General features: G+C 46.5%; 2 protein-coding genes across 2 annotated transcripts; both read left to right on the top strand.

Moving 5' to 3' along the window:
- The first annotated feature begins 1532 nt into the window (after window positions 1-1532).
- LOC138414177 (ATP-binding cassette sub-family A member 13-like) lies at window positions 1533-3200 on the top strand. Its single transcript, XM_069541046.1, has 3 exons — window positions 1533-1553; window positions 2044-2120; window positions 2615-3200. Exons 1-3 carry the CDS (start codon window positions 1533-1535, stop codon window positions 3198-3200), a joined length of 684 nt encoding a protein of 227 aa, XP_069397147.1.
- Window positions 3197-17526, top strand: ABCA13 (ATP binding cassette subfamily A member 13). Its single transcript, XM_069541047.1, is given in 11 exon segments — window positions 3197-3634; window positions 3636-3789; window positions 3792-3976; window positions 4850-5188; window positions 5190-5574; window positions 5577-5872; window positions 5875-6671; window positions 8288-8710; window positions 14338-14447; window positions 16068-16244; window positions 17369-17526. Coding segments are annotated over 11 exon segments (3462 nt in total).
- Window positions 17527-17821: the final 295 nt, after the last annotated feature.

Here is a 17821-nt window from a genome sequence, read left to right on the forward strand (position 1 = left end):
GACATTTCTGCTTCGTGTGGGGCAGGACGCAAGCACGGCACACCTGTCTCCCTTCCCTGCACAGACCGCCCCGCGAGACCCCCTTCCCACCTCAGGGGGACGCCCTGGGTCAGGGTCGAGGTCCTTAATGTCTGGGGAGACCCAGGCCCTCCCTCTGGGCTCGGGGTCTGTGCTCAGGGCGTGGATTTTGGTCACGTCTCAGGATTCCCACGACCTGGTGCTTCCCCGACAGCACTTTTGGGTGCAGACTGAGGCTTTCCACCTCTGGGCTCCGGGCCAGGGCTCTTGGTCTGGGGTTAGAAGTTGGCTCCCCTCCGCCAATGCACTGCTGACTCCTGGGCTGGCCTGGGGTTTGGAAAGACCCTCCTGCCGGGCAGGTCGTGGCCTTGGCTGCTGTATAAGGAGTTTGATGTCTCTGTCTCACACCTGGTGCAATTTTATTAACCATCTACTTCCTGTTGGGCTTGGAACTGTGACCCTGGCGTTTCTCACGGGTGCTTTTGTAGGTGGGATGTGAAACCCCAGTCGGCTGACTTTTTTACTCCAGTTTTCTCCGCACTTTGTGACCTGTCTTCTTGTTATTTTTAGGGTATAGTTTGAGTCAAACTATGTAAAACTTTTATCTTAGAAGGGTAACTATTTTGAGATTAGAATTAAAGGAAAACGATCAGGACATACCACGGAGTGTCCACAGAGCTCCATGAACATCATGTATCACAGGTGTGTCTTCTACGGCTGCTGTAACAAACGACAGCCCAGGAAGGAATCAAGGGGTCTGCATGGCTGTGTCCCTTCTGGAGCCTCCCAGGCAGGCATCGTTCTCTTGCCTCTTCCAGTTTCTAGAGGCAGCTGCTTTCAGTGGCTGGTGGCCCCTTCCCATCCCCAGAACCCGTAATGTCTGGTTGAGTTTTTCTCACAATGCATCACCCTGACTCTCAGGACCCTCATAGTTTCCTCAGGTCATTGGATGATCCAGGATAATCTCATCTCAAGTCGGCAGACGGGCACCCATCATTCCATCTGCAACCTCACGGCCTTCCTGCCAGGCGACATGATACATTAACAGGTTCTGGGGATTCACACGGGAGCATCTCTGGGGTCCACCACCTGTCTTCCAACGGCATCAGCGTGGGTCCCCCCAGTCCTGCCGACTCCAGGCCCTGCTGCTCCCGGCCTGCCTGGGGTCTCTGCGTCTGCTGCCCTGGGAGAGGGTGTCTTCCCACTGCGTGTCATCAGACAGTCCGCTCGGGTCCTGAGGGCAGGGACAGGGCTATATTCCTCTGACAGGCCACGTGGTATTGCTGAGTGTTTTGTGTTTTTTTAAAGTTAAAAAAAAAAAAGAAACAATACAGAGACCACGAGGGAGTCTGTGGCTTTGTGCCTCGATAGTCACAGGGAGTAGTTTTAATCTGGATCCGGAAGGGAACTAACTACAGAGGGAATGAATGGGGCTTCAATGCTTTGTGACCATTGCTGCCAATGGGATTTCTGAAAGATGACGCCACAATCGTAAAACTCTGTAATAGAGGAACATGGTTTCGTCCAACATGAATGTAAGTATTTTCATGGAGCCGTATTAGAGAAGTTCATTTACAGAAATAAAGGAGGTTTGGTTTCAAAATATTAAGCAATTTCTGACTCACAGCTCCAATTTGAACCCTTCCAACTTCATTCATCTTTGATAGATAATTAGAAAAGAAGATGTTTTTGGCAAAGCAAATTTGTTAGTCCAAGGTATCAGTTAAACTGGGCCGGCCCGTGGTTGCCTTTGGCCCGAGAGTGGAGACAAACAGTATCTGAAACCATCCCCGAGTCCTGGAGAAACAGCAGTGCTCCTGAAAAATGTCATCAACTTATTCCTTAACTCCAAAGGCCTCCCTTCCAGGCAGATTCACATGGACGTTATCACTCTATCACCCTGTTACGACTTCAGTCAAGCAAATGTCGGAGGTTTTTCTTTGGCAAGATTGGGGTGTTATTCGGAGAGAAACATCCCAGGATAAAAGACCCTTGATTTCTTAATATTTTCCGTATCGTTGCCAGATTCCCACAGACAGTTCACTGGGGCGGATGCTGTGTTCAGCCTTGTTCGGCTGCCACGAGGATGAAGAGGAACGGGGGTGGGGGGGGTCACCCTGCAGACTGCGACCCCAGGTGGTCAGCGGCCAGAAACTACCTGCTCTGTGCCCCCAGCCAGCTGCACCTCTGCAAACAGGTGCCGCCCCACAGCAGACACCTGTGTCGTGGCATGTCCAGACCGTGCACTTTCCTCCTGCATTTTTCCCTGCTTGATTTTATTTGTTTGTTTGTTTGTTTATGTATTTATTTATCTTTTGGATTTTTTTCCCTGAGTTTGACTTTTTTTTTTAATAAACTTATTTATTTTTGGCTGTGTTGGGTATTCGTTTCTGTGCGAGGGCTTTCTCCAGTTGTGGCGAGTGGGGGCCATTCTTCATCGCGGCGCACGGGCCTCTCACTGTCACGGCCTCTCCCGCTGTGGAGCACAGGCTCCAGACGCGCAGGCTCAGTAGTTGTGGCTCACGGGCTTAGTTGCTCCGTGGCATGTGGGATCCTCCCAGACCAGGGCTCGAACCCACGTCCCCTGCATTGGCAGGCGGATTCTTAACCACTGCGCCACCAGGGAAGCCCCAGCATTTGCATTTTTATATGAGACAACAGGGTTTCTTAGGGGAATTTCTGAAGTATCTTACTGTCAACAGTTGCTTTCAATTTTTAACTTTTTGGAGCTTCAAGTCCAATCCCTGTTGTCTACAGAGGGCCCTGCAGTGGAAGTGATCCACGCTACTTTTTCTTTATTTCAGTATGTGAGCCAACTCGTCAATGGCTCAGCAGAAGCCCTGCTGGGTAGTGAACGCTTTGTTCTGGATAATAAAAGCGTTTCTTCCATGAATTATTCAATAGATGAGGGGTCTTCATCTATTCTCCCGTGGGCACAAATCCTTTCAAACCTCTCAGCAAACGGCAGTGAGTTCCATGGATTTACGGCCGTTCACTGTACCATTTCATGGCTGCAAATGTGGGCCCAAATCTGTGGACGCCTGGCTCAAATATTTCAGCTGGACACGAATGTTTTCACTCCTCTTCGTGTTGGTCTCATGCAGATTTTGGCTGCACTGGAAAGTGATGTGAAAATTCCCCAAAGCTGCCAGGGAATATTTCCAGATGTGGAAAACAAATGAGCTCTACTTTGAAGCTTGTTACTTGGATGTTGAATAGAATGATGGGACCTTATTGTTCATTGAAGATGTCAAAAATAAATTGTGTGAACGTTTACTTAAAAAATGTGGCTGACTTTCTAAACGTTATACTTAATGCAGTCTTTGAAAAAGAAAAGGTACCAAAATCTGAGATTTTATTAACTCTTTTAAGTGATTCCACAAACCAAGTAAGGATGATTATCAACAACTTAACAAGGGATGTTGATTCTGCGCCTCAATCCAACTGGAAACATTTTACTGAATTAATTCTAAAACCCATAGAAATGTCAGATGAAATGCCTTGTCAGTTTCAAAGTATTTGGCTGCATTTAGTAGCTCTGGGGAAGGAAATTCAAAAACTTGTGAAAGATATTTCCCCTAACATCCTGGAAAAGAACACCTCTTCTAAAACTGAAAAAAAAATTAAACATATTTGCTACCAGTCCAAAGGAAAATAGTATACACAGCTTAGGCTGTTCATTTTATCAGTTAGCTAGTTACCTTGCCTTCAATTTATCTCATGATCTCCAAAATTCACCCCAGATTATTTCTCATGGATTAATGAAAGCTGTGGTCTCAATATTGAATTCATGAGGGAGGCGTTCAACGCCCTGATGCCCTCAGTTTATCACGATATTCCACAAGAGCCAGGTACTATTCAAGTTTTAAAGAAGGTAACTTCTCTCCTGTGCACGGTCAAGAAAACAGACATACACCTGCTAGTAGACCAGCTGGAACAGATAAGTGAAAGCCTGATGGATCTTTTCTTTTTTTTTAACAAAACATCTTTATTGGAGTATAATTGCTTTACAATGGTGTGTTAGTTTCTGCTTTATAAAAAAGTCAATCAGTTATACATTTACATATGTACCCATATCTCTTCCCTCTTGCGTCTCCCTCCCTCCCACCCTCCCTATCCCACCCCTCTAGGTGGTCACAAAGTACCGAGCTGGTCTCCCTGTGCTATGTGGCTCCTTCCCACTAGCTATTTATTTTACATTTGGTAGTGTATATATGTCCATGTCACTCTCTCACTTTGTCCCAGCTTACCCTTCCCCTTCCCCGTATCCTCCAGTCCATTCTCTAGTAGGTCTGTGTCTTTATTCCCATCTTGCCCCTAGGTTCTTCATGACCATTTATTTTTTTTTTTTAGATTCCATATACATGTGTTAGCATACAGTATTTGTTTTTCTCTTTCTGACTTACTTCACTCTGTATGACAGACTCTAGGTCCATCCACCTCACTAAAAATAACTCAGTTTCGTTCCTTTTTATGGCTGAGTAATATTCCATTGTATATATGTGTCACATCCTCTTTATCCATTCATCTGTTGATGGACACTTAGGTTGCTTCCATGTCCTGGCTATTGTAAATAGAGCTGCAATGAACATTTTGGTACATGACTCTATTTGAACTATGGTTTTCTCAGGGTATATGCCCAGTAGTGGGATTGCTGGGTCTTATGGTGGTTCTGTTTTTAGATTTTTAAGGAACCTCCATACTGTTCTCTATAGTGGCTGTATCAATTTACATTCCCACCAACAGTGCAAGAGGGTTCCCTTTTCTCCACACCCTCTCCAGCATGTATTGTTTGTAGACTTTTTGATGGTGGCCATTCTGACCAGTGTGAGATTTCTTTAAGAATGTCAGTAGGTTAGGTACTGGCAGTTTGGGGGTCAGCTTCTTTGTTGACTTGATGGAAAAATTTGTCGACAGCTCACATTCTTGGAGTGTTAACCACCTACTGAGGTTCTCACGCCTGCTTCCTAAAGAGGACGCCGTTGCCTCCATCGACGTGTACTATGTGCTCCCTCGTGCCATGAGGCTCCTGCAGGGCGTGGGTGACAAAAACATCATGGAGACCCTCAGGGACGTCTGTAACTTCACGCTCCTGCATGGCATAAGCCTTTCAGACGTCACCAAGGAAGACTTCACTATTGTGATTAAAACTCTTTTGGACACAATTGAATTTAATATCAGATCAACCAGGCATCCTTTCAGAGGCTTTAACTTGTCTTCCTGTGTTTTGGTGCTGGAATCACACAACTTCTGGATTTCAGCAGAATCCAAGGTCAGGAGCCTGTGATGCCCACAAGCTCACGTCTCCTTCCTTTTACAGCAAAGTGGCCAGTATCCTTGACCACCTCCACCTGTCTTCCCCAGGTGAAGACTCACAATGTTGGAATGAAAGCTCACAGGTGGAAATAACTAGGAAAGTAGCCTGTGTAATTCATGAATTAATGGATTGGAATTCCATTCTTCTAGAGCTGTCCAAAGTCTTCCATGTTAAAACTTTGCTTTTGAAAACTGTGCAAGAATTTTGTCATAAGGTGTTACGATTTGTCCCATTTTCTGGAAATTAGACAATAGCAGCATCTCTGAACTTTGTCCCAGCTGTTCCATAAAAGCAGATTGCTTTGCAAATCATAGAAAAATTTAAAAAAAAGGCAACTTTACAAAAGCCACATCAGATGAAAACCTCCTTGATAAACTAGCTAGTTTAAACAAGATCCTTAATGTTGATGAAGGAACAGAATCATCTGTTAGAAATATTTCCTTACATTTGGAAAGGATAATAAACTTGTTTTCTAGGGATGAGAGCCTAGAAAATAGTGCTAATTCTGTAGTCTCTCTATTCATGACATTTCTGAATGAAATGGTGGTAGTTTAGAAGCACTATCACGTTTTATTAAAAAAAGTGAAACAACTTACAACTTTGAAGAACTATGGCTTGAGTTTGAACAAATCATGAAATATCTAACCCGTAACTTTAGTATCAGATCCCTGTTTTCTGAAATTAACAAAGAAATACAAATTACTAATTCAGTGGCTCTTCAAAACCTAACTTTGCCACTTGCCCATTTTTCCGAAAGCCTGGATTCATCATCCTTGAAGACATTAGAAATCATTGAAGATTTTTTCTTGATCATAAAAAACTGGTTTCATAAATATGCAAATGAAGATTACTCCAAAATGATACAAACATTATTTCTTCTTACAGCTAACAAGAGTTCAACTGATGATATAGCTTTGTTGACTAATGATATTGCTACCATTTTGGGTAATCTCTAAAATGTTTCTAGAGAAGATAATTTTGATGTTGCCCTACTTCTTCGTCTGCTAAACCAAGAACAGCTAATTAATTTCTCAGTTGTTCAGCTGCTTTTTGAAAGCTTCCTAATTAATTCAATCAACAACTTAGCTGAGAGTGCTCAAGAAGCAGCCTTGAATTTAAGTGATACCAACCTTCAAATAATGAATTTCATTAACCTCGCCTTGAACCATACACACTCAGAAAATGGTGAGAGAATCATTCTCCCTCCAAGAAGCATAGTGGATTTCTTGGAACAGCTTTTGAAAACATTCTTCCCCTTTTTACTAAAGGAAAATTCTGGGGACAAAATATCTCTTCTGCTGAAAGACTTCCACAAAGATGTCATTGCAGAGATGAGGTGAGTTTACTTTTGCTTTGTATAGTGCTTGTAGTTGCATGTTACAATCCAGTTTATTTCCTGGAGTTTATAGTGTCAATGACAGCGCTTGTACCAACACCTTTGAATGATCTTTGAAGTGAATTTTGTCTTAATGAACGTTTTATAAAAATCAAGGTAAAATAACTTTGATGATTGTCATCTAACTAGTAAATATATGTATATAAGCCTAGCTCCTGGGAATTAATCACTTATTATGCTTTATTACAGTTTTGGATTATGAAAATAATTATAAAATTCTATTTTATATGGAACTGAAAAATTGTTATTATATATGTATATGGATATATGTGATGGTCATATTATTGCATTAACTGTCTAATCACAAATGAAGGGCTTAAGTATTTTCACTCCAATAAATCTACTGATGTTTATATTTGGAATTGCTAAAACTCCAAAATTTTAAAACTCAGAGTCACACTATGTTTTTTCATATATTATTTTTTCATTCCTTTTGAAGCTTGCCAGTGAAAAGGCTGGAGGGAGATTCTACCTTATTCTGTGATGTCCGTATCAGTCAGGTCTCAACCTCAGAAGCAGAAACAGAGCAAAGACTTCATACGGGGATTGAATTGGCTTCCGCAGTTTTGGGGCTGGCTGAGGGAGTCCAGAGTCAGCAGGGCAAGCTGTTAGGAAACAAGCTGGAATCCCACAGGCAGGAGCTGCAGGTTCCCATCGACAGGGGGCTGTTGGGGGGCAGGGTCGGGGTGATGGGGAAGGAGGTATCCAGCTGCGCATGAGGGTGGGCTCGCTGGGTCCAGGAGGTCCTAACCCTCTCGAAGACCTTGCGACTGGTGAGGTCAGGCTTCCGCCGGGGCAGCATCCCTTCTCCCTGACTTAAAGCTGGCTGTCTGGGGTCTTCAGTCACATCTGATGAATTCCCTCCAGCAGCACCTAGGTTAGTGTTTATGATGCTACAAAGTGGCTGTTGTGCACTCTCATGAGCAAATCACCCGTGAAGCCCACCAGACCAGAAACACACAAGAAAGGGGCTCTGGGGCTTGAATCTGGGGCTCGGCCCAACTGAGTTGATAAGTCACAGAGCCCCTGCCACGCTGAGTGGCTCGCTAGGTCTTGGAATATTCAGAAGGATGTTACCTGTTACACTGAGAATCATTGTACGGTCATTTCACGTTCCTTTCCTTTCTAAAAGCAAAGTTCATGGCTTTTTAAGTTGTTAGGTTTGAGGTATTGCAATGGATTTATACGTGAAATCTATCCAATCTTTTCATTATTTAGCAACAAAACATTAATTTTCATCTGGGATGTATTTTAGCATTTCAGTATTTCAGTCAGTATTATCCTCCCATGATGCTACTGTAAAGCAAAAAAAATCACTACAGTTCACCCTTGAACAACCGCATGGGCCCAGTTATAAGTGGCTTTTTCATTAAATAGGTACTACAATACTACCTGATCCACAGTTGGGTGAATCTGTGGATGTGGAACCACAGACACGGAGGCTGGCTGCAAAGGAAAGTCAGTTCCCATAGCCTTCGGGCTGTTCAAGGGTCAATTGTGTATGTTTTCAATCTTTTCATTACTAACCGTGAAATTTAAAAAATATATATTTACAGTTTTGTCCCAAAGGATAAAATTCTAGAAAATTTGAAACGGGATCATTTTCTTATCTCCATGAAAGAGGACAGATTGGTGAACATTTTTTCATCTTTAAAGGAAGCTGTGTATCACCTAATCAAAAGCTCATTTATGTTAGACGGTGGAGAATTTTATTTTGATAATCCTCGAGTACTGCAGTTAATGGGAGATTTACTCCACACTCTTCTAAGGGAAACATCAATAAAAAATGAGACTGAAAATAATCTGGAGTTTCTTACAGTGGTGAATCACTTGCTTTCCCATATGAACAGTTATGAGGACCTTTTCAAACTCAATCAAGATCTCAGGTCTGCTGTTCACCTCGTGAGAGAAACATCAATAGAGATAGCACGTCTCATGGACACTCTTTTAAACTCTCTTATTAAGGACTTACGTGCCCTGTACCCTGCCCTCCAAGAAGTTATACTCACTAATCTAACCGATTTTCTTTCCTTTATAAATAGTTCATCCCTCCCCCGCCCCCCGCAACCGCCCAGAAACAGAGCAACGTTAGAAATTACCAAGTGCTTACTTGGTGTTATATCAAGGGCAAAAGTGGGTGGAGAGAGTCGTGCCCTGGACCCCCTCTTGACCATGCTGGTGGACGATGGAGCCGAAATGAGAGGTCTCACCACCTCCGTCACCTCCACCGTGGACCTTCTTAAGCTGGCCGAGAAAACTTCAAGAGAGGTGGCTGCCATGTTTGAAATGCCTTTTGTCTTCACAGCCAACGACACCATGATATTCTTGGACACCAATGACACCATGAAATTCTTGGACACCCTTTATTCCATTTTGCAACAAAGTGTTCGAGATGTTGCCAATGAAATGATTACTTTGTAAAAAGCAGATCATTTAATATTTGAAAATATAGATGACTTGTTGACGCCATTTCTTGACTTGGCCTTTGGGATGATTGGAGTCAAACCTGCTGTCTCCCAAGACTCTGATATTTTCAATATGTCATCTAGCATATTCACATATGTGAACCAGTCCAAAGATATTTATGATATTAGGGAAGAAATAGCTGAATTTTTAACTTCTGTGAAAATCAATTTGGGAGACATGGAATGTCTCGTGGCAGCATTTAATAATGGGACCCAAATATTTTCTGTGGATTCTGTCAACTTATGGGAAGAAATCCTGGATTACTTAGTTCCTATAAACAACATCATCAATCACAAAGACTTTTTATATTCTAATCCAATTTCTACTCATAATTTGCCTCAGGATACAAAAGGGGAAAGAACTCGTGAAGTGATCCTGTTTTTGCATGAAATACCATCATGAAACAGCATGGAACTAGGGACTTACTTGAGAAAGGTGATTGACCTCACCTCAGAAGCGCTTTGGCATAAGTTAGGGAAGGACAACAAGGATGTTCTTAGTCTGTTGCTGACATTGGCTCCACATCCAAATGACCTTTTGAAAACCGTAACAGCAGTTGGAAAGGCCTCCAGTGGGTTGAAAAGTGACAACAGAGGTGATTTGAGTAAAGCTTTGCTTTTCAGCACTTTGATTCAGGACTTGACTCACCAACAACTCAGAGAAGCAGTCCAGAGCGTGTTAAGTAGACTAGCTCTCGTGAGTCAAGAGCTTCTCCTCAACAGCTCTCAGAAGACACACTCCTTGAGCACTTTGTTTCAGCACATTTTTGAAATTTTTATTAATGCAACCCCTGGAGAGAATAGCAGATCAAGAAAAGATGAGAAGACCAAGGAAGAGCTGGTTGACTTTCCTGATGTCCTCAAACCATGATCACATTTTGAGAAATACCAGAAGGGATTGATTGCATTGGCTGGATACTGGCAAAAGGTCTCACTGATCCATCCAAGGTAATGAAACAGTGAATTTGCTTCGTTTTCCCCTGCAGTAACTATAAAACAGAATCAGGCAGGAATTGCACTGAACCAGGGTAAGCAGTCCTCCTTGAGCTCAACCTTCCTTACACTCTGAAGCTGGCTTCCCCAGGGCATGGCTCATGCCCAGTCTCTTGTCGCTATTTGCCTCGTTATTTGGCATTCAAATACAATTTGAATTTATCCTAAATTTCTCCAAAGTAAATTATTTTTTCAAAAGTAAAAACATCTTATTCTATTCACGTGCCCCAAGACTAGGTATGTAACCAGTTTTTCTGTTCCCCTGCTCTGGCAGCCGAGGGTTCTGCTATTTGATATGCAGATAAAAACCTGAGGCCATTCACATTACACAGAAAACTGTGCTGTCAAGGGTAACTGCCCCCTGGACAGGGCCGGGCTTCTTCCCTCCTTAGATTCAACCTGACTCTGTGGTTGATCTATGTCCAAGCACTGGCCGCCCACCCCGAATAGTAGGTCAGGGAAACCCTGCTCTCAGAAGGCCCAGCGCTGTTGGCTGTCATGCTCCGGGGGTCATCTGCTGCCTTAGGATGAGGGCGTGTGCAGCTGTGTCCCAGCCCATCCTCTCTGTGTGACCGTACGGTTCCGGTGGTCCGTGGTCTCTGAGTCCCACAGGGAGACTGAAAGTGAACCCTCACTCATCTGCCAGGTAGCCTGACTTATTCTCGGTTAGTCCTGTTGCCACACGGCTGCACCTTGAATCCACTCCTTTTTAATAACCTGGAAGGATCTCCTTGGATAGTGAAGCATGTGTCTGTTGGCACAAAGAACTATTGGTGCCTTGGAATTTGAATGATGGCTTTCAGAGCCTCATTGTTTCTGATCCTAAACTGTGTTTGACTTGACACTCGGCTCTGAATTTTCATTTGAGCTGGAGTTGGTCCTGGCAAGCCCTGCTCTTCACCAGTCCTGGCTTTCACCTGCTGTTTCCAGTTCTCCACAGAGTGGATTTACACCGTGACCCCAAGACTGGAAACTAGTGGGCTGTGAGCTGACTGGGTGTAGTCACCACCCCAGTTTTTAAATTCGGAAGGCTTGGTGCCCGCTTTCATTCTACTTTAGTGATTACTTGCTTCCACTCTCTCCTGTTTTCACTATTCTTTGATCATGGCCTTCTTGAATGAGGAAGATACAAAAAGTCTAAAACAGAAAATCCCCCTGTTGTGGGTTTAGGGTCAGACTATCCTGACTTGGATGTGAGCTTTGGTTCTACACTTCACTAACTTTCTGAATCAAGGCAAATCCTTTAAACTTTCTGAACCTCCCTTTATTTGTGTATAAAACAGGGATAACAGTGATACCTTTGGGGGTATGGTAAGGATTCTACAGTAAAATAAACGTAAGCTATGCATTTAACATGCATATTAATTTGGGTTTAAGACATGAAGCATATTAGGGATAAAACAACCACCACAGACATCTAGGCAAAAACATTAGCTTAAAATTAAAATAATAAGAACAACAACAACAAAACTCCTAAAAAAGTAGAAAGGTCCATTAATATCCTAAAGATTTACTACAAGTTCCCAGATGGCAGAGGTCAGGGATCTAGAGCAAATTTGGGCAGAATTCATTTCTCCTGCCTCTGCTTCAGTGCCTGCAGTTATACAGAGAAGAGAAGTTTGGTCGTCCCAGACCTGAATCCACTGTTTTTGTCCCAAGGAACCCTCTGGCCCTATGTCATCTCCCCGCTTCTGGTCGGGCCTCATTCAGCAGCAAGTGTCACCACCTGTGTTACGTCCCATTAGAGTCCACCCCCTGTGGAAGTGAGCGCTGCTTTTAGGCTCTTCCTCAGTCCCTAAATCTATCATAGCACTAAGGCCAGTGAGCTGCAGAGGCAACGGTGGTCAGAAACAGAAGGCAGTACCTGGCTCTGTTCCCTCCTTGTGTCTGAAGCCTTTGTAGCAAGTCCCCGGAGAGGGGTGGGGGACGTGCACCCCACCCCCAGAGGCCCTCTGGCCCCGTGTGAGGTGGTGGCCCTGCAGCCTCACCTGGGAGCTGGTTGGAAACGTAGGATCCCAAGCTGCCTCATACCTGCCCCGTCACAGCCTGCGATGGGCCGCCAGGCGGTCCTTAAGATGCGAGGGTTTGTGAGCCTCCTTCTGGACCACATTCCTCATCTCAGAGGCTGAGAGACCAGGGCCTGCGGCAGCTCTGCTGAGCAAGGCCGGCAGTGGCCAGTGGCGGCCGCACAGGGGCCGTCAGATCTGACCCTTCCTTCCAGGCCCACAACGCTTGGGGCACAACTAAAATGCCGTCATTAAAATCCCACAATTTACTCAAAGTCTATATATAACATTACCTGATGGGGATTAATAAATGGCCCTACACATCATTATGGTTTTCTTCTGGCCAGAAACAAAAATTACACGTAAGCTCGTCTTTCTCTGGGGCTAAAACAAGTTGCTAATAACAATTTCCCACCCCCAGTTATTTTGCCATTCAGCTATACTTTTTTATAGTTGAAAAATTAACTTTATGTTGTGTGTTGTTTGGAGTAATCCTTTGCTCTTGTATCTGGCTTCCCTAGAGGATTTTGTATGATTCCACCTGACCTTCAAAAGTGCCAAATGGCTTCCTACTCTCTTCATCCACAGTTAACTGCCGTAACTGTAAAGAAACCAGTTTTCATCACCTCAAGCATCCCAGCGCCCTGTCCATACGTGCATTTAGTCACTGAGCTTGCTTGTGTCCTGATAGGTACACACAGCTCCACCACGCTGAAGTTTCCGAATTAGCACATGAGAATTGCATTCTTTAAGGACTGGCTGGACTCTGACAACCAAGACACAATAATCCGATGAAGGAAAATCCACGTTTGCTGAGGGACGTGGCCCTGCTAAGCCCTCAGGTGTGTTGAACTAAGCAAGGTTGTTCTGTGGTAACATCAACACCACAGCAGAACGTAAAGTTAAACATTTTTTTAGAAAGTCTCATTCTTCCTCTGAGGAGAGTAAATTTAGAACAACATGCTGTAGAAATATTGAATTGCATACAAAAGAATGAAACTTTGCTGTGGTCCCCGGAAGCCATGCTGCAGGCTGTCCCAGCATCCTGGTGCCTTCTCCAGCACGGTGATGTTTTCTCAGACCAGTGATGCTGCTGTGTCCGCCCCAGCAAGAGAGCCCAGGACAGGGTGACTCAGCATGATGTCGAAGGGGCTGGCCCGTTGAGAAGCCAATGGGCCTTTGTTTTTTTTAAATCAATCTCCAGGGCTTGTCAAGGATATTTATTTTCAGGGAATGTCCTTGGGCAGCTGTAGCCTTAATTAGTCGATGTGGCCCACAGTTAAAATAATATATATATATATATATATATTTCTTTTCGAAGTGCTTCCCAGATAATGCTATTTATATGTTCAGTGTGTCTGATGTTTGGGATGGTTTTGAGTTTTGTAAGGAATATAGAAACTCATCTGAGGGAGGAACAAAAGCCACGGGGGGCTTAAGATGCGACAGTTTGTGAGCTGCTCTTCTGGACCACGTTCCTCATCTCAGAGGCTGAGAGATCAGGGCCTGGGGGGTTAGAAAGATCAGGGTTAACGCTGAGAGCTGCTGCGCCCCTTACCTCAATGGCGTTAGGACCTAAGTCTGAAGAAGAATTCAGCGCTTCTGAGCCAGGGCAGCTTATTACAAAGTTGGTCGGGAGGCTTTTTTGCCACATTACCGGAGCTGGCTCCATAAAGACCAACACACACAGGTGTATACACACAAGTACACCTATGCACGCATGCGAACACAGAGACTTGCGCGCACGCATACACACACACACACATGCACACACACACTACGGCACTCCAGGAGTCTGTTTAAAGATAAGAGTCTTCCTTACGTAAAGGTGGGTTCCTGTACCCATGTGGAAAACGTAAGAATCCCCCCCTGGCTTCCTCCTTTCTCTCTCACACTCTGATCATGTACCTTTGCATTTCGAGAGGACGGCCTCAGACAAGAAGAGAGAGCAAATGTCACGTTTGTTGGCAACAAAATGACGCTATGAACGAAAACAGGAGACCTGCCGTTTCCTAGGCTGTGTCCTCGGATGTCTGTGGAGCGAGCTGGCCCAGCAGGGGAACGGTTCGTTCACGAGTGTTATGACGTGTTCTCACACAGAGAAGCAGGTACTCACCTTTAACGCCGCTGTTTCCCCCTAAGTGCCGCGGAAGCGAATCGGGCTTTCCCGCAGCCTCGGAGCCCTCAGGACCTCGAGGTGATTCTGTGGAGAGTGGAGATGCTGGTCCAGCGTGTGCTCGTCCTTCTTGCAGGTGGGCTGCTTGGGGAGAAGGGCTGCCCAGTGGCCCTACCGGGTGGGCAGCAAGGTGGTCAGGTGCCCCTGAGTTTCTCCTGGGTTCAAGCGCAGCCTTCTTGCCGGTTTCCAAGGCCCTGAGTCTCCCAGCCTCCCCACCCCCGGGCTGCGACCTTCTCCAGTCAGCTGAACAGCCCTTCCCTGCCCGAGCTCGGCTTCTGGGCTGTGTCTCTGCTCCTGGAATGTGCTTCCCTGTGTTTGTGGCCTGACCTTCAGCTGTGCCCTGCGGCTAGAGCCAGCAGCTCTTCCCGGAGGGATGCCTGCATCCCCTTCGCTGGCAGTGACCTTGAGTTGACCTCTATCGAATGCAGTGTTAATGCTCCTATTTCTTTTATATAGGAAATAAATATATATAGGAATATATAGGAAACAAATATATAGGAAACAAATTTATTTAATAATTAATAAATATTATGTTTAGTGGTATTACAGAGAACTACAGTCTATGGCGGATATCCAAACTCTGAATAAACGTGGGTGAACATTAGTAGGAAGTATTTGAATAAGGTAACAGTCGTATCTCCCAGCAAGGTTAACAGCACTACCAGAATCACGTGAAGAAGCTGCCAACTTAAGCATTTGTTTTGCTTCCCAAATGTGTTATTTTTTGTAGCACCACTCATAGGATTTGTATAACCTATATGATGCATGTAAATGTATTGATCTTTATCTTATTTGCAAGAATGACTCACTGTTAGCAGCAGATGGGGCCATGAACACACACCTACAACATGGCAACAGCTACAAGCAACATGGGCTGATTGGATGGTGACCACTTCTCTCTTGACTTCAACCTTCAGCTCCACGTGTCAGCAAAATCTTACAGAGCAAAGCTCAATGGAATTCTGGCACAGACATGGTAAATCAGGGCAAGTGCAACTAACTCCCGAGCCAGGACTAGCTCGCTCTCACTGACTGCCAGTCCCTGCCTGCTGTGGCCGACCCTTGATGAGTCCTTTGCCTTTTACCCTCTTCCCAGTGCTGACTAGTTCCCATTCACTTGGTGAGACCTCCTGAGCTCTGAATGCTGCTTCTCTCTAGTTGTTCCTTCTCAGGCTTCTCCAACACACTTCCCTGATGCTCCTATTTCTTAAGTCTCCCCCCTCCCCCGGCATCAGTCTTCCTTGAAGGCAGCATCCTTGTCTTCCTCTCCTGCGTGTGCCCAGTGCCTGGGGTAGAAGACCGTTCCACTGACCGGGGCTGGGCGACCCATGCAGTGACCCGAGTCCCAGAACATGTTCTCTAGTCCTGGCACTCAGTGCTTGTTTTAGCTTTTTGTGGCCCTTCCTGCAGTCGTCTGCAGCTTCACTGAGAGCAGGATCTGTCACTCATTCAGTTCTGTCTCCATGACGCTCAGAGTAGAGTCTATGCTAGTGAGTCATTAATACTTATATTGTAAATGAGTTCACTCGTTTGAGACCCTGCTTGTCAAATCCACTACTACAGATTCCAGTGGAATTTCCTCTTCATGCCGTTGCTGAAGGACAGTGCCATGAGCGGCCTTACAGGGCTGCTGGGTGATTTTCAGGACTTTCTCTAAGGTGTAAACTCTGGTCTCTGGGCACTTCTGAGTCCGTAGACTGGGCCAGCAGTGCTGGAGTGACTCTGCCCATGCACGTGTGTTGCTGCCTTTTCACGCCTGGTCTCCTGAATGAGGCTGCAGAGAGCCCTCTCCTTGCTGTCGGGCCTGAGGTCCTTGACAGCAGGGGCAGCAGGAGTGCTGCGGAGACGGGTGTGAGCGCAGAGGAGGACATGGGTAAGCCAAGGGTGGGCTGATCAGGAAAAGAGAGGAGCTGGGGTCAGCGGAGCGGGCCGTGAGCCCTGGGCCCTGCGTGGAGCCCGCCAGGCTGGCCCTGAACCCGTCCCAGGTGCATCCGACACACCGTCTATTCTGCTTCGTCCTCCTGACTTACTCTCAGGCGGTTGTTATTATCTAGATAGGTGTTACCTCCTCTGGGAAGCTCTTCTTGGCCTCCACTCCTGGGCTCAGGGGCCCTGCATTAGGTCCCTTGGCTGTGCCCTGCGGGGTGGCTGGCCCGTGGTCTCCTCACGACCGGGCCTGCCTGTTGATCAGCAGAAACCCAGCGTGTGGGGACTGGAGCACATGCTGGCAGATGTTTGCTGAATGAAGGAATGAGCACATGCCAGGAGCCCTCACTGCTTGTATCTCTGTCCCCTGGGACTCCTGCCTGTGCAGGATCTGTGGGGTTTTACGCTGACGTCCTGGAGGGAATGTCCGGCCACGGCCAGCAGTGGATGGGCCCAGGTGTGTCACTGAACGGGTGTGCAGGGCTGGAGGACACCGTGGAGAGCTTGCTCGGGACGCAGGGCAGGTCCACCGCAGGGAGAGCGGTCCGGTGACCCAGGGTGGTTAACTGGGGGATGCAGGTGGCAGAGACTGGGAGCCAGGAGTGGGATCAGCCCCCACCTGGGGCGTCGGGAGGAGAGGCCAGCCTTGGGTAGGAACCATCATGTCAAATACCTTTGCAAACAAACGTAAACAAATGAGGTTTGCTCAGGGCAGTCTTGGTTTTCACCTACGGCCCGGAGTAGAGATGAGCAAAAGGGCCGCAGTTTGAAGGTGGGTCGCAGGCTCCCATCCTCCACTAGGGGCGCCACCTGCTCGTCACAGCCAGCCTACGCCTCTGCTGTCACTGAACACTCCTAGCGCCACTGTGCCTTGACCAGGTCATGCCCATGATGTGGGCCTGCTCATCACAGGCCTGTCCCTCTGCCCCCGCCCCACCCTGCCGCCAGTTCGTTGCCGCCTGGAACCACGAGCTCTCCCTAAAGGAGGCGGCTGGTCATGGGGTCAGTGAGGGACTCTGGCCAGCAGCCTCCATCCCGCCGGCACTCTGCTCTCCTCACCCGTCTTCCCAGGACCACAGGTGCCTCCCGCAACCAGGCTGCCCCCACGCCTGCCCCGCACCCCCCCGCCCCGGCGCCTAGCTTCCAGCAGCGCGGGGGCCCGCTGGGACCGCGAACCCCAAGACGCGTGCGCAGACCCAGCGTGTTGGAACCGGGTGGACCAGGACTGACACGGGCCTGCGGGCGCCCAGCACGCAGCTTTGCACGTGCTTGCAAGTGTCTTCATGTTACGGAAAGCGAAATGGACTTTTATGAGTAACAGAACTAATATTTGTTTCAATTAGAGCGAAAACGTTTTGCCCCGACAGGCAGGCAAAGGGCACAGCGCCGCTGTCCGTCTCTAACATCTATTCATAAATGCTCTAACGTACGGTTGTCTCAGTGCCAACGTGGAATCCCATGCGCAGTGAGAGTCTCCAGAGGTTGAGTCGATACGATGAAGGTTAGGGGTGCCAGCTCCTTACC

Source organism: Delphinus delphis, chromosome 9, assembly GCF_949987515.2.
Source record: "Delphinus delphis chromosome 9, mDelDel1.2, whole genome shotgun sequence".
Classification (NCBI taxonomy): Eukaryota; Metazoa; Chordata; class Mammalia; order Artiodactyla; family Delphinidae; genus Delphinus; species Delphinus delphis.